This window comes from Ovis aries, chromosome 24 (assembly GCF_016772045.2).
Source record: "Ovis aries strain OAR_USU_Benz2616 breed Rambouillet chromosome 24, ARS-UI_Ramb_v3.0, whole genome shotgun sequence".
NCBI lineage: Eukaryota > Metazoa > Chordata > Mammalia > Artiodactyla > Bovidae > Ovis > Ovis aries.
Genome location: NC_056077.1, coordinates 19015784 through 19039381, shown reverse-complemented (window position 1 = coordinate 19039381; position 23598 = coordinate 19015784). Strand labels below are relative to the sequence as shown.

Below are 23598 nucleotides of genomic sequence, written 5' to 3'. Positions count from 1 at the left end.
GGGACCAACATGCCCTTCTTTAATAAGCATTTGGGTGTTTCTTCTGTTCCCTGTCCAAGCGATTACTGTTCAGGACAACGAATCTCTCAAGAAAAGGCCCAATACCTATCCTAGTTGTATTTTGTGGCAAATAGGGATAATTACCAGGCACTTCTGAGAAATAATTAGGAAATGAGATGCTATTTAGTAATAAGTCTCTTACTATATAATGGGTAAAAAGGCCAAGTGGTCGGTTAGGTCGAACTCGAATGCCAATATCTCCTTCTTTTCCAGGTGGTAGAACATTGCCATTTACATCTAAAATCTAGGATGAAACAGAGTAATTTATTTAAGGAAATTTTTATTTAACGCCACATCTGAAATATTTGCACTGCAGATTTTTTTGGGGGGGGTTGCTATTTAAGAATGCAGACTTCAGAAAAATTTTAAGTTTAAAAAATTAAGCAAAATTAAAATTAAAAACTTTAAGTTCCTAAGAGAAATATAGTTATTTAAATTCTTATTGTAAATTATATTGTAAAATACAGGTTAGCAAAATGTGAAAGAATAAAATTTTTCCTTAATTCTGTCATCCAGCAATAATCACATTCTAGTAATATCCTTTGAGATGATATAGACAGAAAAATAGGATCACTTTATAAAATAGTGTTTTGCAACCTGCTTTTATCATTTGTGATATATCTTATTGTCTTTTTCTTTCATAAGTATTTCATTACTGGTTTTCCAACTTTGTGAAACAAACAAAATCTTACCTCAGAAGCCAAATGTGAGTTATCAGGAAAAGGGAACTGTTTTGTGGCTGAGACAGTGGTAGGTAAGCTGAAGCCTTGCTCTCTTATCCTCTCATGTTCTCTGAAGTACCTAATAGTAGCTGGCATTTATTAAGCACTTACCACATCCTAAATAATAAATGTTAATGCTCTATTTCACATATGCTATCTTCTTTAGTCCTTACAACAACCCTATCTGGTTAGGAGTATTATGCTCATTTTACGTATAAGGAAACAGAGGCACAGAGAGTGTAAGTAACGCCAGAGTGCATGCTTGAGGTGAAATTCAAATCTTAGCAATCATACTGTAGCACCTGTGCTTTTCATCATTATACTTCTCTATGTAATCTTTCCAGAGAGTTAAATTCATTTTCTAAAAATATAACAAGCATTTCTCAGATTGCTTGCTTACCTATTCTGCTCTTTTAGCTGTTTCTAAATATGAAAACTCCACACTGCTTTTATATACACCCTTCAAATCTGAGATATAGTTTGTTAGCAAAGGATATTTTTATCTGGCCCTTTCCAGCACAAAAAGGGCTTATGTCCCCAATAAGAAACTGAAAAGGCAAAGGAATTCTAAATGTAAGAACTTATTTTTAAATTTTTGCAAATAAAAAAGTGTAAATTCCCATCGAGTCATCTAATATTTGGCCACAGCTATCAAGGTATTATTAATAGAAAAGAGAAATGTTAAAGAGTTCTGATTACTTTACACAGACTACTATTTAATAGATGCGAACACAGATAAAATATTCTATCTCTGGGGAGAATCACATACCTCCCTGTTCAAGGGGTCTTAGAATGTTTAAATATGAAAATTATGAGCTTTGATCTTTGAAATTGCAAATGTCTGACATCCAGCTAGTTAGAGTACATGCTCAGATTTTAGAATATCACTAAAGATGCTCCTAGGTAAGGAAGGAGGGGCACAATAACAAAAGCCCATGGGAAAGAGTTAAAAATGAAGGTGGCCACATGAGACAAATGCATATCAAAACTACAATCTCACACCTATTAGGATCAGTTCAGTTCAGTTCAGTCGCTCAGTCATCTCCGACTTTTTGCAGCCCCATGAATCACAGCACACCAGGTCTCCCTGTCCATCACCAACTGCCGGACTTCACTCAGATTCACGTCCATCGAGTCAGTGATGCCATCCAGCCATCTCATCCTCGGTTGTGCCCTTCTTCTCCTGCCCCCAATCCCTCCCAGCATCAGAGCCTTTTCCAATGAGTCAGCTCTTCACACGAGGTAGCCAAAGTACTGGAGTTTCAGCTTTAGCATCATTCCTTCCTTGCAGTCCAAGGGACTCTCAAGAGTCTTCTCCAACACCACACTTCAAAAGCATCAATTCTTCGGCCCTCAGCCTTCTTCACAGTCCAACTCTCACATCCATACATGACTACTGGAAAAAACATAGCCTTAACTAGACAGACCTTAGTCGGCAAAGTAACGTCTCTGCTTTTGAGTATGCTATCTAGGTTGGTCATAACTTTTCTTCCAAGGAGTAAGCGTCTTTTAATTTCATGGCTGCAGTCACCATCTGCAGTGATTTTGGAGTGTGACACTGTTTCCACTGTTTCCCCATCTATTTCCCATGAATGGCTACTATCAAAAAAAACAAAATAACAAGTGTTGGTAAAGATGTAATGCAAAATGGTACAGCCACTGTGGAAAACAGTACGGCAGTTTCTCAAAAAATTAAAATTACCACGTGTACAAGTGATTTACTTTGTTGTATACCTGTTGTATACCTTTGTTGTGTGTTACAACATTGTAAATCAGCTATACTCCAATAAAAAAATTTAAAAGTAAAATTACCATATAATCCAGCAACTTTACTTCTAGGTATCTACTCAAAAGAATAAAAAATGGTTTCAAAGAGTTGCTGATTTACCGTGTTTATCATAGCATTATTCACAATGGTTAAAGTGTGGGAGCAACCCAAGCGCTCATCAGTAAACAAATGAACAAGCATAATGTGGTACATATATGCAATGGAACATTATTCAGCCTTCAAAGGAAGGAAATCCCAACACATGCTACAACATGGATGAAGTTTTGAGGATATTATGTTAAATGTAATAAGCTGATTACAAAAAATGACTATGTATTATATATAGTATACTTATATATAGTAGACTGTAGCATTATATATAGTATACTTATATATATTATACTGTATGTATTATATATAGTACTTAAAGTAGTTAAAATCATAGAGGCAGAAAGTAGAATGGTGATTGTGAGGGCCAGGTGGGAAGAGGAATTGAGTTATTATTCAGTATATAGAGAGTTTTAGTTTTCCAAGATGAAAAGTTATGGAGATGGATAGTGGTGACAGCTGCACAACATTATTTAATATGGTATTATTTAATACCATTGAATGATGCACTTAAAAATGGTCAAACTAATAAATTTTAAGTTACATGTTTTTTACCAAAATAAAAAAGATTTGGATAAATAAATGAAGGCAGAGATGCTGTTGCACTGTTCCTCTCGCCCACACAAGTTTTCATTCAAAGACAGTTGGGCTTGAATCACTGGGGATTCAAAAATCACTGGGCTTGAATGAATGGGGAACTGGCGGTACATTGCAGTTGAGATGGCTATGAATACAGCTATGCCTGTGAGACCCTGTTAGCCATGTATGTTGGGGGTTGTCATCAAGAGAAAACATCTGTGTGAAATGCCAATTTGATTACTTGTATTGCAGATAATGCTTAATATATCTTTCTCTAACTTAAGGCAGCCTACTAATATTAACCAATGAACTATTAAGTCTTTCTACTGAATATAACTAGTGCTGCTCTACCATCCCTTCTTAGAAAAGCTTTTCAAAGGAAACAAATTCGAGGGAGAGGTGAATAATAACAATAATAGCACCTATGTTTTGCTTTTTATTATTATTATTATTTTATTTTTAATTGGAGAATAATTGCTTTACAATGTTGCACTGGTTTCTGCCATACAACAACCCAAATAAGTCATAACTATAACTATCCCTCCTTCTAGAGCCTCCTTCCCACCCCTCTATGTTATCATGGAGTGCCAAGCTGGGCTTTCTGTGTTGTATATTAATAGCAGCTTCCCACTGCCTATCTGTTTTATACCTGGTAGTATATATATGTCAATGCTATTCTCTCAATTTGTCCTACCTTTTCCTTCCCCATTGTGTCCACAAGTCTGTTCTTTACTTCTACATCCCTATTCCTGCCCTGCAAATAGGTTCATCAGTACCATCTTTTCAAAATTCAGTATATATGTGTTAATAAATAATAGTTGTTTTTCTCTTTCTGACTTAACTTCAGTCTGTGTAACAGGCTCTAGTTTCATCTACCTGACTACCACTGACTCAGATTCATTCCTTTTTATGGCTGAGTAGTATTCTATTGTATATATGTACCACAATTTCTTTATCCATTCATCTGTTGATGGGCATCTACTGTGCTTCCATGTTCTAGCTATTGTAAATAGTGCTGCTATGAACTTTGGGGAACATGTGTCTTTTTCAATTATGATTTTCTCAAGGTATATGCCCAGTAGTGGGATATGGGGTACTGGGTCATGTAGTAGTTTTATTCCTAGTTTTTAAAGAAATCTCTATACTGTTCTCCACAGTGGTTGTATCAACTTTTGATCCTACCAACAGTGCAAGAGGATTCCCTTTTCTCCACATCCTCTCTAGCATTTATTGTTGGTAGATCTTTCAATGCTGGCCACTTTGATCATTGTGAGGTGATACCTCATCGTTTTTTTTATTTCCATTTCTCAAATAATGAGCAGTTTTGAGCATCTTTTCATGTGTTTGTTGGCCATGTGTCTTTGGAGAAAGGTCTGTTTAGATCTTCTGCCCATTTTTGATTAGTTTATTTGTTTTTCTGATATTGAAATGCATGAGCTGCTTATATATTTTAGAGATTAATCCTTTGTCAGTTGTTTCATTTGCAATTACTTTCTCTCATTCTAAGGGTTGTCTTTCCATCTTGTTTATAGTTTCCTTTGCTGTGTACAAGTATTCAAGTTTAATTAGATCCCATTTGTTTACTTTTGTTCTTTCTATTACTCTAAGAGGTGGGTCAAATAGATGCTGCAATTTATGTCAAAGAGTGTTATGCCTATGTTTTCCCCTATGACTTTTATAGTTTCCGCCCTTACATGTAGGTCTTTAGTCCATTTTGAGTTTATTTTTGTGTATGGTGTTAAGGAAGTGTTCTAATTTCATTATTTTACACATAGTTATCCAGTTTCCCCAGCACCACTTATTGAAGAGGCTGTCTTTTCTCCATTGTATATTCTTGACTCCTTTGTGGATAAGGTACCTATCAGTTCAGTTCAGTTCAGTCACTCAGCCATGTCTGACTCTTTGCGACCCCATGAATTGGAGCACACCAGGCCTCCCTGTTTATCACCATCTCCTGGAGTTCACTCAGACTCAGGTCTATTGAGTCAGTGATGCCATCCAGCCATCTCATCCTTGGTCGTCCCCTTCTCCTCCTGCCCCCAACTCCTCCCAGCATCAGAGTCTTTTCCAATGAGTCAACTCCTCATGAGGTGGCCAAAGTACTGGAGTTTCAGCTTTAGCATCATTCCTTCCAATGAAATCCCAGAGCTGATCTCCTTCAGAATGGACTGGTTGGATCTCCTTGCAGTCCAAGGGACTCTCAAGAGTCTTCTCCAACACCACAGTTCAAAAGCATCAATTCTTTGGCGCTCAGCCTTCTTCACAGTCCAACTCTCACATCCATACATGGCCACAGGAAAAACCATAGCCTTGACTAGACGGACCTTAGTCGGCAAAGTAATGTCTCTGCTTTTGAGTATGCTATCTAGGTTGGTCATAACTTTTCTTCCAAGGAGTAAGCATCTTTTAATTTCATGGCTGCAGTCACCATCTGCAGTGATTTTGGAGCCCAAAAAATAAAGTCTGACACTGTTTCCACTGTTTCCCCTTCTATTTCCCATGAAGTGATGGGACCGGATGCCATCATCTTCATTTTCTGAATGTTGAGCTTTAAGCCAACTTTTTCACTCCCCTCTTTCACTTTCATCAAGAGGCTTTTAGCTCCTCTTTACTTTCTGCCAAAGGGTGGTGTCATCTGCATATCTGAGGTTATTGATATTTCTCCTGGCAATCTTGATTCCAGCTTGTGTTTCTTCCAGTCCAGCATTTCTCATGATGTACTCTGCATATAAGTTAAATAAGCAGGGTGACAATATACAGCCTTGACATACTCCTTTTCCTATTTGGAACCCATAGGTGTGTGTATTTATCTCTGGGCTTTGTATCTTGTTCCATTGGTCTATATTTCCAATAATACCTATCTATGGATCTTTATTATGTGCCAAGCACTTTTCTATTCTCTTTAGAAATATTATTGCATTAATCCTCACTAGAAACCTGTAAAATCTGTCCTTTTATTATCAGAGTTACTAACCATCTTGATTTGCCCATGACTAAGACAGGGGTGTATCCTCAGGACATACTATCAATACTTTCAGGCCTAAAGCTAAATAGTGAAAGTTGCTCTGCGGCCCATGGACTATATAGTCCTTGGAATTCTCCAAGCCAGGATACTGGAGTTGGTAGCCTTTCCTTTCTCCAGGGGACCTTCCCAAACCAGGGATTGAACCCAGGTCTTCCACATTGCAGGTGGATTCATTACAAGCTGAGCAACCAGGGAAGCCCAAGAATACTGGATCTTGCTGACCCAGGAAACGAACCAGGCTCTCCTTCATTGCAGGTGGATTCTTTACCAACTGTGCTATCAGGGAAGCACTGGTCATAGCAAACACCCTCTTTCAACAACAAAAGAGAAGACTCTACAAATGGATATCACCGGATTGTCAATACTGAATTCAGATTGATTATATTCTTTGTAGCCAAAGATGGAGAAGCTCTATACTGTCAGCAAAAACAAGACCGGGAGCTGACTGTGGCTCAAATCATGAACTCCTTACTGCAAAATTCAGACTTAAATTGAAGGAAGTAGGGAAGACCACTAGACCATTCACATATGACCTAAATCAAACCCCTTACGATTATACAGTGGAATTGGCAAATAGATTCAAGGGATTAGATCTGATAGACAGAGTACCTGAAGAACTATGGACAGAAGTTCATGACATTGTACAGGAGGTAGTGATCAAGACCATCCCCAAGAAAAAGAAATGCAAAAAGGCAAAATGGCTGTCTGAGGCCATAAAATAGCTGAGAAAATAAGAGGAGAAAAAGGAAAGATATACCCATTTGAATGCAGAGTTCCGAAGAATAGCAAGAAGAGATAAGAAAGCCTTCCTCAGTGATCAATGCAAAGAAATAGAGGAAAACAATAGAATGGGAAAGACTAGAGATCTCTTCAAGAAAATTAGAGATACCAGTGGAATATTTCATGCATAGATGGGCACAATAAAGTACAGAAACAGTATGGACCTAACAAAAGCAGAAGATATTAAGAAGAGGTGGCAAGAATACACAGAAGAACTGTACAAAAAAGATCTTCACGACCAAGATAATCACGATGGTATGATCACTCACCTAGAGCCAGACATCCTGGAATGTGAAGTCAAGTGGGCTTTAGGAAGCATCACTGCAAGCAAAGCTAGTGGAGGTGATGGAATTCCAGTTGAGCTATTTTAAATCCTAAAAGATGATGCTGTGAAAGTGCTACACTCATTTTGCCAGCAAATTTGGAAGACTCAGCAGTGGCCACAGGACTGGAAAAGGTCAGTTTTCATTCCAATCCCAAAGAAGGGCAATGCCAAAGAATGTTCAAACTACCACAAAATTAGACTCATCTCACACACTAGCAAAGTAATGCTCAAAATTCTCCAAGCCAGGCTTCAGCAGTACGTGAACTGTGAACTTCCAGATGTTCAAGCTGGATTTAGAAAGGCCAGAGGAACCAAAGACCAAATTGCCAATATCCGATGGATCATAGAAAAAGCAAGGGATTTCCTGAAAAACATCCAGTTCTGCTTTATTGATTACACCAAAGCCTTTGACCGTGTAGATCACAACAAGCTGTGGAAAATTCTTAAAGAGATCGGAATACCAGACCACCTTACCTGCCTCCTGAGAAATCTGTATGCAGGTCAAGAAGCAACAGTTAGAACCGGACATGGAACAACAGACTGCTTCCAAATTGGGAAAGAAGTACATCAAGGCTGTATATTGTCACCCTGCTTATTTAACTTATATGCAGAGTGCATCATGTGAAATGCTGGGCTGGATGAAGCACAAGCTGGGATCAAGATTGCTGGAAGAAATATCAGTAAGCTCAGATACACAGAGGATACCACCCTTATGGCAGAAAATGAAGAGGAACTAAACAGACTCTTGATGAAAGTGAAAGAGGAGAGTGAAAAAGCTGGCTTAAAACTCACCATTCAAAAAATTAATATCATGGCATCTGGTCCCATCTCTTCATGGCAAATAGAAGGGGAAACAATGGAAACAGTGACAGACTTTATTTTCTTAGGCTCCAAAATCACTGCAGATGGTGACTGCAGCCATGAAATCAAAAGATGCTTGGTCCTTGGAAGAAAACCTATGAGCAACCTAGACAGTATATTAAAAAGCAGAGATATTACTTTGCTGACAAAGGTCCGTCCAGTCAAAGCTATGGTTTTTCCAGTAGTCATGAATGATCCTGAGAGTTGGACTGTGAAGAAAGCTGAGCATTGAAGAATTGATGCTTTGGAACTGTGGTGTTGGAGAAGACTCTTGAGAGTCCCTTGGACTACAAGGAGATCAAACCAGTCAATCCTAAAGGAAAACAGTCCTGAATATTCATTGGAAGGACTGATGCTGAAGCAGAAACCCCAATACTTTGGACACCTGATTCGAAGAACTGACTCATTTGAAAAGACCCTGATGCTGGGAAAGATTGAAGGCAGGAGGAGACCTGGATTTCATCACCGACTTCAGTGGACATGAGTTTGAGCAAGCCCTGGGAGTTGATAATGGACAGGGAAGCCTGGTGTACCACAGTCAACGAAAAAAAAAAAAAATGAAGTCACTCAGTCGTGTCCAACTCTGCGACCCTGTAGTCCACCAGGCTCCTCCATCCGTGGGATTCTCCAGGCAAGAATACTGGAGTGGGTTGCCATTTCCTTCTCCAGGGGATCTTCCCAACCCAGGGATCGAACCTGGGTCTCCCACATTGCAGGCAGACGCTTTAACCTCTGAGCGTAAGGTCACAAAAAGTCAGACACGACAGCAATTGAATTGATCTGAAAGCTAAGTAAGTTCCAGTTAAACTGGAACAAGTTGTTCACCTTGGTCCCTGTTTTATATATCAGGAAACAGACTTTAACAGCTTACCCAGAGATACTCAGTAATGAATAGCAGAGCCGGAATAAAAGCCATCAGGCAATCCTACCTTTAGACAAGTTTTCATAGCAGAGTTAGAATTACCTGAGGTGCTTGTTTAAAACACCTTAGGATTTTAGGATCCTACCCTAAATTTATTGAATCAGACTCTCTAGAGAAGAAGAAGCCTGAGAATTTGTGTTTTTCATATGTACCTATGTGATTCTTTATGATCAGATAAGCTTGGGAAACTGGTCTAGTCTACAACTAACCCTCAGTTAAGTTTGATACTGAGATCTCTTTAAACTCATCCATTTTGTGTTTTTGTTGGTATTGTTTTATGTATTAATATAAGTTCCATATTGTTTTATGTATTAATATAAGTTCCTTTGTCTACACTTAACTTTGGCTGGATTGATCTGAGAACAATTGTAACTCTGAGCAAAGTACACTAATAGGGTAATAGGATGCCCCCTCCAGATCAAGTGATGAAGATAGTTTCTTGACTTCCAGGAACTGGCCAGGCATGCTGCAGGAAGAGGGAGAACCTGTAACTACTGTTAAATTGTAGCCTCTTTTGTCCTAGTCAACCCTTTTAGAAGATCTGGAGCTCCCTAACCAGAAGGGGCAACATAATGTTGCAGTCAAGAGTATGGATGTTCGTACCAGATTGCTTAGGATTGAATTCTAGAACTAGCAGCTACTAACTATGTAACCGTGGGTGAGTCCTTTAACCTCTCTCAACCTCATCTGTAAAATGGTTCTGATATTGCCATGTCTCTCATAGGTTCCTTCGGGAATAAATATTTATAAAATGCATAAAATTATTTGGCACAAATAACTGCTTTGGAGAAACAAGGACAAGCTACTGTTTCTAAACCTTTTCCATCTTTATATGGAGGTTAAGATATCTGGAAGTAGCATAATCATCACGAAAACTAATAGTGTAAGGAAGTAGAAGTGGGATAGGGGTAAACAGATTGGGTTGTTAAGTATTTTCCTGGAAAGGGATATACAAACCTTAACATCAAAAGCAGGAGAAGGTTTTCCCATTGAGCCAGGCTTAATTTTCATTCCCTTAAAATTTCCACAGATTAGTACCTAGTTAAGAATGAAAAAGAGTAAAGTAACATTACAAATAACTTATATCTATTTATTTATCCACTATGCATTCATTCAATAAATATTTATTCAGAGCTTACTATGAACCAGGCTCACATTAAAACATATTTTCTGCTCATAGACAGACACTAATACTGTTAAAATATTAAGTAAATTTGTAACTACTAAAACATTCATATTTATGAAAACATTTATACTCATATTCACATGATACTTGTTATACTATTTCTGTTTAATAAATTCATTTATTTTCATTTTTATTTTATTTTTTGTATTTTAATTTTTGACCAGGTACTACTTTCTCATGGTTCATAAATTGAAGCAGTATATAAAGATAATGAAAAATTTATTTCAGTCTTTCCCTTATCTGCCCTATCTTATCCCTCTCTTTCCTATGTAACAATTTTTGTTATTTCATTTCCTCTAGAATTTCTTCTTATTTCTATGAGCACTTTAGATAAACCTTTTTAGAGTGTTCTTATGAAGGAGTTTTCCAGCAAACTTAATATTTCAAGGAACAAGGAGCTCAGCATTTTCTATTTTTTCAGCAAAGCCCTAAGATATTTCCTTATTATACAAAGAGAAATCTTTTTATAGACCTAGTATTTTTGAATTAAAATTTGTTAATGCCCTGGTCCTAGTCAATTATATAGTGGCTTTCCTCAGTGAATGACTATCTAAACAATTGCATCTCTTACAGAGCTATTTTGTAACCATCTTCCCTCATTTTTTTTTAAGAAACTGTTTCTTCTAATCACTCCATTCCCTCCCTATCCCTCAATCACAAAGCTACAATAAACAATTTGTTTTTTTTTTAATTGAAGGATAATTTCCTTACAGTGTTGTGTTGGTTTCTCCCATACAACAATGCAGATCAGTCATAATATATATATATATATATATATATATATATATATATATATATATATCCCCTCCCTCTTGAACCTCCCTCAATGCACACCCCCATTCCACCCTTCTAGGTCATCACAGAGCAGTAGGCTGAGCACCCTGTGTTATATAGCAGCAGCTTCCCACTAGCTGTTTTACACATGGTAGCACTTTGGTTTTTATTTATCTGGCTGAATTGAGTTCAGCCGTGTCTTTTCAGTGAAGTCTGTATACCGTTTCAGTCTGTCCATATCCTTCGTAGATATCCAGACCTGTCCTGTTTCTCCATTGTTCAGTCACTTCAGGGTTGATTGGTTCCCCACCACTTACACAGTGCTTCAAGCTTTTGAACTTGTAGCGTCTCAGAAGACAGATAAGGAGTTAAATTTAGGAGGAAAATGGATAAAAATGAAAATTAGGATTATTTCTAGTGAAATTTCAGTACAAAATGTTTTAGTTTTTCCCCTAAGTTTCCTCTCTGGTACAAAATAAACAATTTTATCATGAAATGACTCCGAAACACCAAGTTTTGTTTTTTCTTTTTCTCCATTTTATTGGTGGAGGGTGGAGGGTTGGGGGAGGATTGGGGGTGGCGTGACTTTTTGCAGAGAAAGACCATGCCATCGCTAGGGAAGGTACCACAAAATATTATGTTAAATCAGTGATAAAAAGCTTCCAATTGGTTAAATTGACTGTGGAGCATTTATAAAATAGAACACTATACAGTTGTTTAAAAAAAAACAGAAGGAATGAAGATGCTCCTGGGTTGTACTATCCAATAGAATTTTTTGTTATGACAGAAATTTCTCTACTGAGCTGTCCACTGTTGTATCCTCTAGTCCTGTGTGACTATTGAGCACTTGAAACATGACTAGTGTAACCAAGGCACTGAATTTTTTTTCACTGAAATATAATTGACTTATAATGTTATTTACTTTTTGGTTTGTAATGTCTTGATTTGATATTTGTACATATGGTGAAATGACTGCACAAGTCTAGTTAACATCTGTTACCCTACAATTACAAGACTACTGTCTTAGCAACTTTGAATATGTAATACAATATTATTAATTATAGTTTGGAACTGAATTTTAATTTAATTAAAATGTAAATAACTATATGCAGCTAATGGTTACCAAATTGGACAGCACAGTTTCAGGATGTATTGTAGGCGAAGAAAAGAAGGGGCAGAACTGTGTGCATATCATGTCTCATTAAAAGCCCAGAAATAAATCCACACACATATGGACACCTTATCTTTGACAAAGGAGGCAAGAATATACAATGGAGTAAAGACAATCTCTTTAACAAGTGGTGCTGGGAAAACTGGTCAACCACTTGTAAAAGAATGAAACTAGATCACTTTCTAACACCGTACACAAAAATAAACTCAAAATGGATTAAAGATCTAAATGTAAGATCAGAAACTATAAAACTCCTAGAGGAGAATATAGGCAAAACACTCTCAGAAATAAATCACAGCAGGATCCTCTATGATCCACCTCCCAGAATTCTGGAAATAAAAGCAAAAATAAACAAATGGGATCTAATTAAAATTAAAAGCTTCTGCACAACAAAGGAAACTATAAGCAAGGTGAAAAGACAGCCTTCTGAATGGGAGAAAATAATAGCAAATGAAGCAACTGACAAACAACTAATCTCAAAAATATACAAGCAACTTCTGCAGCTCAACTCCAGAAAAATAAACGACCCAATCAAAAAATGGGCCAAAGAACTAAATAGACATTTCTCCTAAGAAGACATACGGATGGCTAACAAACACATGAAAAGATGTTCAACATCACTCATTATTAGAGAAATGCAAATCAAAACCACAATGAGGTACCACTTCACACCAGTCAGAATGGCTGCGATCCAAAAATCTGCAAGCAATAAATGCTGGAGAGGGTGTGGAGAAAAGGGAACCCTCCTACACTGTTGGTGGGAATGCAAACTAGTACAGCCACTATGGAGAACAGTGTGGAGATTCCTTAAAAAATTGCAAATAGAACTACCTTATGATCCAGCAGTCCCACTGCTGGGCATACACACCGAGGAAACCAGAATTGAAAGAGACACATGTACCCCAGTGTTCATCGCAGCACTGTTTATAATAGCCAGGACATGGAAACAACCTAGATGTCCATCAGCAGATGAATGGATAAGAAAGCTGTGGTACATATACACAATGGAGTATTACTCAGCCGTTAAAAAGAATTCATTTGAATCAGTTCTGATGAGATGGATGAAACTGGAGCCAATTATACAGAGTGAAGTAAGCCAGAAAGAAAAACACCAATACAGTATACTAACACATATATATGGAATTTAGGAAGATGGCAATGACGACCCTGTATGCAAGACAGGAAAAAAGACACAGATGTGTATAACGGACTTTTGGACTCAGAGGGAGAGGGAGAGGGTGGGATGATTTGGGAGAATGGCATTCTAACATGTATACTATCATGTAAGAATTGAATCGCCAGTCCATGTCTGACGTAGGGTGCAGCATGCTTGGGGCTGGTGCATGGGGATGACCCAGAGAGATGTTATGGGGAGGGAGGTGGGAGGGGGGGTCATGTTTGGGAACGCATGTAAGAATTAAAGATTTTAAAATTAAAAAAATTAATAAATAAAAAATAAAATTAAATTAAAAAAAAAAATAAAAGAGTTGGGAGAGAACATATGCATATTGGCTTGTGCCTGCATAAATCTCAGGGAGAGGGAGAACTAAGGCTGAAGACAAGGTGTGGAAAAAGACTTTTCACTATATATTCTTATATACCTATTGAATTTTATGTCATGTGAATTGTTTCCTACTTAAAAATTAAATAAAATCAATTTAAAAGTAGTGACCAAGTAATACTTTCAAATGGAATCAGTAATAAAGTAAAAGACATTCATTTTCTTTCCTGTTTGCTGGGATAGGGTTTTGAATAAGGGTGACGTGTATTTTCTCAGCTCATGTAACAGACAAAGGATAAACACTGGGCTCAGAGCTATACATGTGGCTTGAACTGTTTTTCCTCTCTCTGCTTGAGGGAACTGGATATAGTAGTTATCATGTACAGAGTATAAGCAAGAAGGACGAGGAAGAGAAAAGATTACTAAATACCATACCTACTGATCTGGAGATATGTTTTTAGGCAGAGAGATCTTTTATTTTGTATCTTCCTCTTCCTTTCTCCTCTGCCCATAAGTGCCCATTTACCAACTTTGCTTACCTGGCCTTATCATTCTGTACAAGCATTCTATATGCAGTTGGTGCTGAACAGAAGACTGTGATGGGAAACTCGGAAAGTGTCTGCAATTTAGAAGAAGTGGTCTTACACAACTTTTAATAAGTGCTTAAATACCTATGCTAGACATAATAAAACTTGGAACATTATTTATTCTAATGTAAACACTCTCATGGGCTTGCCTTGTGGCTCAGCTAGTAAAGAATCCGCCTGCAATGCGGGAGACCTGGGTTCGATCCCTGGGTTGGGAAGGTCCCCTGGAGAAGGGAAAGGCTACTCACTCCAATATTCTGGCCTGGAGAATTCCAAAGACTGTATAATACAGTGCATGGACTCGCAAAGAGTCAGAATCGAATGAGCGACTTTCACACACACACAAACACTCTCACAGCTTTCCTCTGTATAGCTTTTCAGGCTTATTGATTTTCCATTGTGGAATACCTTAAATAACATTATCTACTCTGATTTCTACAAGTTACTTTATTCACTAGTCCTGTCAGTAATAGTGCTAATTCACTTCTAAATATTGACCTCTTGTGCTCCGCCTTACTTGCAAGATGGAAGCTGGCTCAAACCGTGGCAAATAATGTGCAAATACACATGCTCCCTGGATCCATGGAGAAAAAACACTACTCCATGCAGATTTTGCCCAGCCTGTGTCAGAGGTATTCCACATGACATCCAAAGGGGTCAAATCCAGCCAGAACCTAGGTAAACAAAGAATCATTTCAGTTTAGTCGCCCAGTCGTGTCCAACACTTTCCAACCCCATAGCCTGTAGCATGCCAGGCTTCTCTGTCCATCACCAACTCCTGGAGCTTGCTCAAATTCATGCCGATCAAGTCAGTGATTTCATCCGAGCTTCGATTCCTCTGTCGTCCCCTTCTCCTCCTGCCCCCAATCTTTCCCAGCATTGGGGTCTTTTCCAGTGATTTAATTCTTCAAATCAGGTGGCCAAAGTATTGGAGTTTCAGCTTCAACATCAGTCCTTCCAATAATATTCAGGACTGTTTTCCTTCAGAATTGACTGGTTTTATCTCTTTGCAGTCCAAAGGACTCTCAAAGAGTCTTCTCCAACTCCACATTTCAAAAGCATTAATTATTTGGCACTCAGCTTTCTTTATAGTCCAACTCTCACATCCATACATGACTACTGGAAAAACCATAACCTTGACAAGATGGACCTTTGTTGGCAAAGTAATGTCTCTGCTTTTCAATATGCTGTCTATGTTAGTCATAGCTTATTTCCCAAGGAGCAAGCATCTTTTGATTTCACGGCTACAGCCACCATCTGCAGTGATTTTGGAGCCCAAGAAAATAAAGTCTGTCACTGTTTCCATTGTTTCCCCATCGATTTGCCATGAAGTGATGGGACCAGATGTCATGATCTTAGTTTTTTGAATGTTGAGCTTTAAGCCAACTTTTTCACTCTCCTCTTTCACTTTCATTAAGAGTCTGTTTAGTTCTTCACTTTCTGCCATAAGGTGGTGTCATCTGTGTATCTGATTTTATTGATATTTCTCCCAACAATCTTGATCTCAGCTTGTGCTTCATCCAGCCCAGCATTTCACATGATGTACTCTTCATATAAGTTAAATAAGCAGGGTGACAATATACGGCCTTGATGTACTCCTTTCCAAATTGGGAACCAGTCTGTTGTTCCATGTCTGGTTCTAACTGTTGCTTCTTGACCTGCATACAGATTTCTCAGGAGGCAGGTAAGGTGGTCTAGTATTCTGATCTCTTTAAGAATTTTCCACAGTTTGTGGTGATCCATGCAGTCAGAAGCTTTGACATAGTCAATAAAGCAGAAGTATATGTTTTTCTGGAGCTCTCTTGCTTTTTTGATGTTCCAACGGATGGTGGCAATTTGGTCTGTGGTTCCTCTGGCCTTTCTAAATCCAGCTTGAACATCTGGAAGTTCTTGATCCACATATTGTTGAAGCTAGGCTTGGAGAATTTTGAGCATTACTCTGCTAGTGTGTGAGATGAGTGCAGTTGTGCAGTAGTTTGAACATTCTTTGGCACTGCCTTTCTTTGGGATTGAATGAAAACTGACCTTTTCCAGTCCTGTGGCCACTGCTGAATTTTCCAAATTTGTTGGCCTATTGAGTGCAGCACTTTCACAGCATCATCTTTCAGGATTTGAAATAGCTCCACTGGAATTCCATCACCTCCACTAGCTTTGTTCGTAGTGATGCTTTCTAAGGCCCACTTGACTTTGCATTCCAGGATGTCTGGCTCTAGATGAGTGATCACTCCATTGTGGTTATCTGAGTCATGAAGATCTTTTTTGTATAGTTCTTCTGTGTATTCTTACCACCTCTTCTTAATATCTTCTGCTTCTGTTAGGTCCATACTATTTCTGTACTTTTGTGCCCATCTTTGCATGAAATGTTCCTTTGGTATCTCTAATTTTCTTGAAGAGATCTCTAGTCTTTCCAATTGTGTTTTTTTCCTCTATTTCTTTGCATTGATCACTGAGGAAGGCTTTCTTATCTCTCCTTGCTATTCCTTGGAACTCTGCGTCCAGATGGGTATATCTTACCTTTTCTTTTTGCCTTTAGCTTCTCTTCTTTTCTCAGCTATTTTTAAGGCCTCCTCAGACAACCATTTTGTCTTTTTGCGTTTCTCTTTTGGGGGGATGGTCTTGATCACTGCCTCCTGTACAATGTCATGAACCTCTGTCCGTAGTTCTTCAGGCACTCTGTCTTTCAGATCTAATCCCTTGAATCTATTTGCCAATTCCACTGTATAATCGTAAGGGATTTGATTTAGGTCATATGTAAATGGTCTAGTGGTTTTCCATACTTCCTTCAGTTTAAGTCTAAATTTGGCAATAAGGAGTTCATGATCTGAGCCACAATCAGCTCCCAGTCTTGTTTTTGCTGACTGTATTTTCTGTGCTGTGCTTAGTCATGTCTGAATCTTTGCGACTCCATGGACTGTAGTCTGCCAGGCTCTTCTGTCCTTGGGATTCTCCTGACAAGAATACTTGAGTAGGTTGTCATTTCATTCTCCAGGGGATCTTCCCGACCCAGGGATTGAACCCAGGTCTCCCACATTGCAGGTGGATTCTTTGCTGTCTGAGCCACTAACTGTACAAAGAATCAACTTGATACATACAACAAACTGGAATTCTTGAAGAGATGGGACACCAGACCACATTACCTGTCTCTTGAGAAACCTGTGTGTAGGTCAAGAAGCAACATTTAGAACTTTATTTGGAACAACTGACTGGTTCAAAATTGGGAAAGGAGCACAACAAGGCTGTATATTGTCACCCTGCTTATTTGCCTTATATGCAGAGTACATCATCGGAAATGCCAGGCTGGATAAATCACAAACTGGAATCAAGAATGTCTGGAGAAATATCATCAACCTCAGGTATGTAAATGAAACCACACTAATGGCAGAAAGTGAAGAGGAACTAAAGAACCTCTTGATGAGGATGAAAGAGGAGAGTGAAAAAGCTGGCTTAAAACTCAACGTTTAAAAAATTAGGATCATGGCATCCGGTCCCATCACTTAGAAGGGAGAAAAGTGGAAGCAGTGACAGATTTTCTTTTCTTGGGCTCCAAAATCACTGTGGACAGTGACTGCAGCCATGAAATTAAAAGACACTTGCTCCTTGGAAGGAAAGCTATTTCAAAGCTAGACAGCACAGTAAAAGAGAAGACATCACTTTGCTGACAAAAGTCTGTATCAAGGCTATTGTTTTTCCAGTAGTCATGTATGGATGTGAGAGCTGGACCATAAGGAATGCAGAGCACCATAGAATTGATGGTTTCAAATTGTGGTGCTGGAGAAGACTCTTGAGAGACTCTTGGACAACAGGGAGATCAAACCAGTCAATTCTAAAGGAAATCAACCCTGAATATTCATTGGAAGGACTTATGCTAAACCTGAAGCTCCAATACTCTGCCCACCTGATACGAAGAGCAGGCTCACTGGAGAACACCCTGATGCTGGGAAAGATTGAAGGCAAAAGGAGAAGAGGGCAGCAGAGGATGAGATGGCTACATAGCATCACCAACTCAATGGACATGAGTCTGAGCAAACTCTGGGAGATATGAAGGACAGGGAAGCATGGCGTCCTGCAGTTCATGGGGTCGCAAAAAGTTGCACACGACTTAGCAACTGAACAACAACAACATATATACATTTAATATATAAATATATATATATATATGTACACACACACACTTGAGATATATATAGACAACTATATATATATAGAAACATTTAAAATACAAATAAAGGAATCATCATTTTTGTAGCATTGACACTTCAAACTACAGTTCTGTGAAAATACCTTCCATTTATAGATAATCCTAAACCAAAACTGCTGTGGGTGTGTCCAGTCATTTTAGGATAACCACTTGTTCCACTGGTAAAGAAAATGGCCATCATCTCATTGTGTTTTGTCTTCACGCAGGTGTGGTTGTCACTGGCATGTCTGTGAAGGAAGAATTACAGTGATTGTATACATTAGACACAGTATCATAGACTGTTACCACACAAAAGGGTTTACTCAGACCTCTTCATCTCATTGATTAAGCTGTAGGGACTTAGGTTGAAATCCAAGGTAAAAGCCATCTCACTCCATCTTTTAAGGTGCTTTCTGGAAACAAGCTAAACTTTGCCATCAATAGCCCGTTTATAACAGGTTGACTTCATAGCTTTTTACTGTGTAATGAAGAGTGAAAGCATTACCAAAAAAACTCAAGAATTTTATCATACCTTCTACAGAATGAGTATTCTATGATCTTCTAATCATGTATATGTGAGGTAAAATGTAATTTTTTAAAAATGAATATGTTAATAGAAGTCATGGGTAATGGTATAAGGCAGGGATCATTAAACTACAGGCCTATGGGCCAAACATGGCCTGTCTTTTGTTTTCACAGATAAAGGTTTATTGCAACACAACTGTGTCCATTCTTTTACATATTGCCTATGACTGCTCTCTATACTATGACAGTTAGTAGGTATGATAGAGACTACATGGCCTGCAAATCTTATATATTTACTATCCATCCCTTTTGTAAAAAACCATTTGCTGACCCCTCAAAAGGATGGTTTTTCTGTTTCCCACAAGTGAGTCTACATAGTTCTGAATATAGTAAGCAAATAGACTGAAGAGGATCTAAGTATCCACTTAGGGAAGGAAGGGTTTCAGTTAAAGAAAGAAAACATTTTGGTTCCAAAGGATAATTGGGCTTTTATATATGTCATACATCAGGGTAGCTGAGAGGAAGTAAACTCTGTACATTTGAGTGCCTAAGAATCATACAGAATTTTATTAGGAAATATTGAGCTGAAAATGAATGAATCAGAAATATTCAGCTATGAAAACTATTTCTATTTTTAAATCCTAACATAGCTAAACCAAATGTTTAGGCTATGATTCTATAATTTTTTTGTTATAAAGCTAGTACCTATAACTGTGTACCTATCACTTCTATCATAGATATTGTTGCTCATGAAACCTAAGGTAGGTTTATTGTACCAATCTCTCAGAAGCAGTAAACCTAGCAGATAGTAGTGTGGGCTTAGAAGCTAGACTGCCTGAGTGTGAAACCCAGTTCTGCCAGATCCTAACATTTGACCTTATTTATCTGTCTAACCAGAGAATCCACCTGCAATGCAGAAGATGTGGGTTTGATCCTTGGGTCAGGAAAAACCCCCAGAGGAGGGAATGGCAACCCCACTCCAGTATTCTTGCCCAGAAAATCCCATCCATAGTGTCGCAGAGAGTTGGATATGACTGAAGCGATTGAACATGAGCATCTGTATATTTAACAGTTCCTACCCCATAGTTTGTTGTGATATTTAAACGAGTTAATATTGAGTTGGCCAAAAAGTTTGTTCGAGGTTTTCCATAGTATCTTATTGAAAAAATCTAATGAACTTTTTGGGCAACCCAATATATCTGAAGTGCAGTTTTTGGCACATAATCAGTGCCATATAAGTGTTAGATATTATACAATTATAACACTATTTTTATTAGAACAGAATTTGGCCTTTGGTAAGAACTCAATAGAGAATCCGCCTTCCAATACAGGAGACACAAGAGACATGGGTTCAATCCCTGGGTTGGGAAGATCCCCTGGAATAGGAAATGGCAATTTCAGTATTCTTCCTTAGAAAATTCCATGAACAGAGGAGCATGGTGGGCTACAGTCCATGGGGTCTCAAAGAGTGGGACACAACTGAACAATGTAGCATGTATGCACACAATAAATGTTAGCTATTTTAGAAGAGTCAGAACAAGTCCCAGTGGGCTACAGTCCATGATATCACAAAGAGTCGGACACAACTTAGCAACTAAACAATGACAAAGAACAAGTCCCTAGTTGCAAACTTGCTCGAAAATCATTGAGTAAAGGTAGGAAGCTCATTCCAGAGAGGGAATTTGCTACCACCCTAAAGCTAAGATAACCAATACTTGACAAAGAGTTCCAAGTGACCCCTAGAAGCACCCCATAGCGGGGCTTGAATATCTGTGTAATAGTTTTATTAATTGCATCTATTAAGTATTCTTCCTACTATAACCTGATAGAAATGTCACTGTCAGCAAGGGAATAATACAGCACCCACAGAAGGATTGATTCTGATTAGTTCCTATGGGAGATGATAATTGCTCTGTGGTTGATGCTGTGATGCACCTCCTAGATCCTGCTGCACAATTTTAAGACATGCTTCCCTTCATGTGCTAAGATCCCTCTTTAGATATTACCTTGGCTGAAGATAGTTGCCTTGCTCAAGGTCTTGCCTCCTTCTAAAGACAGTTTGTATCCAGTTACTGATTAGCATTGGATCTCTTGCTTTAGCTGGACATAGCTTTGAAGGGCTATCCAAACTACAGTGATCTCTGTAGGTTGACTGATGGCTTTTTTGAAGTACATGGATGATAAATTTCAACTGCTGCCCAATCCCACATTGTTCCCTTTCCTTCACAGGTATTGGTCCTAAGGTAACTTCTTAATAAACTTACACAACTAATGTCTGTCTTATAGTGTGCGTCCTTGAGATCCCAACCTATGAAAAACACCACCAGTTCCTTGCCTCAGAGCTTTGCACTATAATCACCAATTGTTCCCTTTGTCTATTATTTTAATTTTCATTTTTCTGGTTAATCCAGGGTTGACTATCTTATCAATGTTGTGTTTCTTTTTGGAAAGCTGTTCTACAACAATTATGGTTACTCACTTCATCATCTCCTTTAAGTTCTCCCAACCCTCTCTGGGGCTCTGAGACACAATTAGTTTGGAGTGCAGATTTTCACATTTAGATGCAACAGCATCAACTGCTGGAGCTAAAACTTCATTGGTAATAATGCACTTTGCTTTTGAAGATTGTAGTCGGTAGAGGATGTCTTTTTGGGTCATCTGAGTGGTTCCTGGAATTAGAACTGTCCCTAAAAGAGAAGAAAATAAAGTATTTAGAAAGGATTTCCTTCATCATGTTAATTAAGGTAGTATAGATAACCCATGTATATTCAGTGTTTCTCAGGGTGAGTTAGTTGATTTTCCAGGCAGGATATCTATTTGTCTTCCTTTCATTACTATACTTTTGCCTTTAAAGGAATCTCAAAGTCTAGGACCCTTTTGATCTAACATGAAAGGATGTTAAATCCTGGATAATTATTTTCTATCTGGAGACCATTCATAACATTTAACTTGAAGAGGGTTTTGAATTGAAAAATAATAAAGGTGAAGGTGAAGTCGCTCAGTCGTGTCTGACTCTTTGCGACCCCGTGGACTGTAACCTACTAGGCTTCTCTGTCCATGGGATTCTCCAGGCAAGAATACTGGAGTGGATTGCCATTTCCTTCTCCAGGGGAATCTTCCCGACCCAGGGATCGAACCCGGGTCTCCCTCATTGGAAGCAGATGCTTTAACCTCTGATTTATTGAGTACTTTGAGTGTCAGGTGCTGTGTAAGTGTTTGCATATTTTAACATTTAATCTCTACCTAAAACACAAATGTTATTGTTAACTAGAAAATACACAACATAAAAGTTGAGAATTATGTTTTATTGGGACGACTTTCTGAGGGCTTTCTCAGATAGCTCTGAGGGACTGCTCTGAAGGGTGAAGGGAGAAGCCAGAATATACAGGGGGTTTTGCAACAAAAGCCAGGTAGTTGGAACATCAAAAGATTACTGTTAATTAAAAGCCAGACATGGCAAGTTAATCAATTTAGTGCTTTTCTATGTACCGGAAGATGTAAGAGTCTAGGCTCACTGATCTCATTCCTTTGATATGCACCTTAACTCAGTTCAGTTCAGTCGCTCAGTCATGTCCAACTCTTTGCGACCCCATGAATCGCAGCACGCCAGGCCTCCCTGTTCATCACCATCTCCCAGAGTTCACTCAGACTCATGTCCATCGAGTCCGTGATGCCATCCAGCCATCTCATCCTTGGTCGTCCCTTTCTCCTACTGCCCCCAATCCCTCCCAGCATCAGAGTCTTTTCCAATGAGTCAACTCTTCGCATGAGGTGGCCAAAGTACTGGAGTTTCAGCTTCAGCATCATTCCCTCCAAAGAAATCCCAGGGTTGATCTCCTTCAGAATGGACTGGTTGGATCTCCTTGCAGTCCAAGGGACTCTCAAGAGTCTTCTCCAACACCACAGTTCAAAAGCATTAATTTAACTATCTAGGGCAAATCTGTTTTTTCTCAACCTGAGTTCCCTCAGGGCTCATCACTGGAGGCAGCTGTAGTAGCTGATGGCTTGATGGCCATAACATCCTTTGTTTGCTGATATGGCAGGCAGCATTCTTAGTCCACCCTATAAATAATTTGCCTGAATCACTGAAGTAGCAGGGGCAGTGCATGGACTGAACACTGCACCCTGACTTAAACTGTAATTTAACCACCTTGGTTCAGTGCATCTTTTGTTGTTGTTCTGTTGCTAAGTCGTGTCCAACTCTTTGTGACCCCATAAACTGCAGCACACCAGGGTTTTCTGTCCATCACTATCTCCCTGAAATTGCTCAAACATTATGTCCACTGAGTCAGTGATGCCATCCAACTTCTCATCCTCTGTCTCCCCCTTCTTCTCTTGTCTTCATTTTTATCCAGCATCAGGGTCATTTCCAGAGAGTCAGCTCTTTGCATCAGGTGGCCAAAGGGCCTCTTAAAACATACATTAATTTTATACCTTCTTTCCAAAGAGAAGGATTGAGGCATTCATCTTTTCTGTGCTTCTAGTCCCATCTGCTCTAAACTATACTGTAAGGTACAGTAAGGTACA

General features: G+C 38.7%; 2 protein-coding genes across 11 annotated transcripts in view; one reads left to right on the top strand and one right to left on the bottom strand.

The window, feature by feature from the left end:
• The window catches only part of ACSM3 (acyl-CoA synthetase medium chain family member 3), a 58488-nt gene that overhangs the window by 4926 nt on the left and 29964 nt on the right, over window positions 1–23598 (bottom strand). For 6 of the 10 annotated variants that reach the window (XM_060405794.1, XM_060405797.1, XM_060405796.1 and 3 more), the window contains exons 4-10: window positions 21551–21758; window positions 18651–18794; window positions 14887–15043; window positions 14322–14401; window positions 11332–11458; window positions 10108–10188; window positions 203–304 (exon numbers count right to left, since the gene is read on the bottom strand). In XM_060405794.1, coding sequence (XP_060261777.1) covers window positions 203–304; window positions 10108–10188; window positions 11332–11458; window positions 14322–14401; window positions 14887–15043; window positions 18651–18794; window positions 21551–21758 — 899 coding nt within the window. The remainder of the gene's footprint in view (window positions 1–202; window positions 305–10107; window positions 10189–11331; window positions 11459–14321; window positions 14402–14886; window positions 15044–18650; window positions 18795–21550; window positions 21759–23598) is intronic. The other 4 variants (XM_060405800.1, XM_060405799.1, XM_060405798.1 and 1 more) reach the window with 1 other exon arrangement.
• The window catches only part of ERI2 (ERI1 exoribonuclease family member 2), a 55241-nt gene that overhangs the window by 18962 nt on the left and 12681 nt on the right, over window positions 1–23598 (top strand). The gene's annotated exons all lie outside the window — the stretch shown is intronic.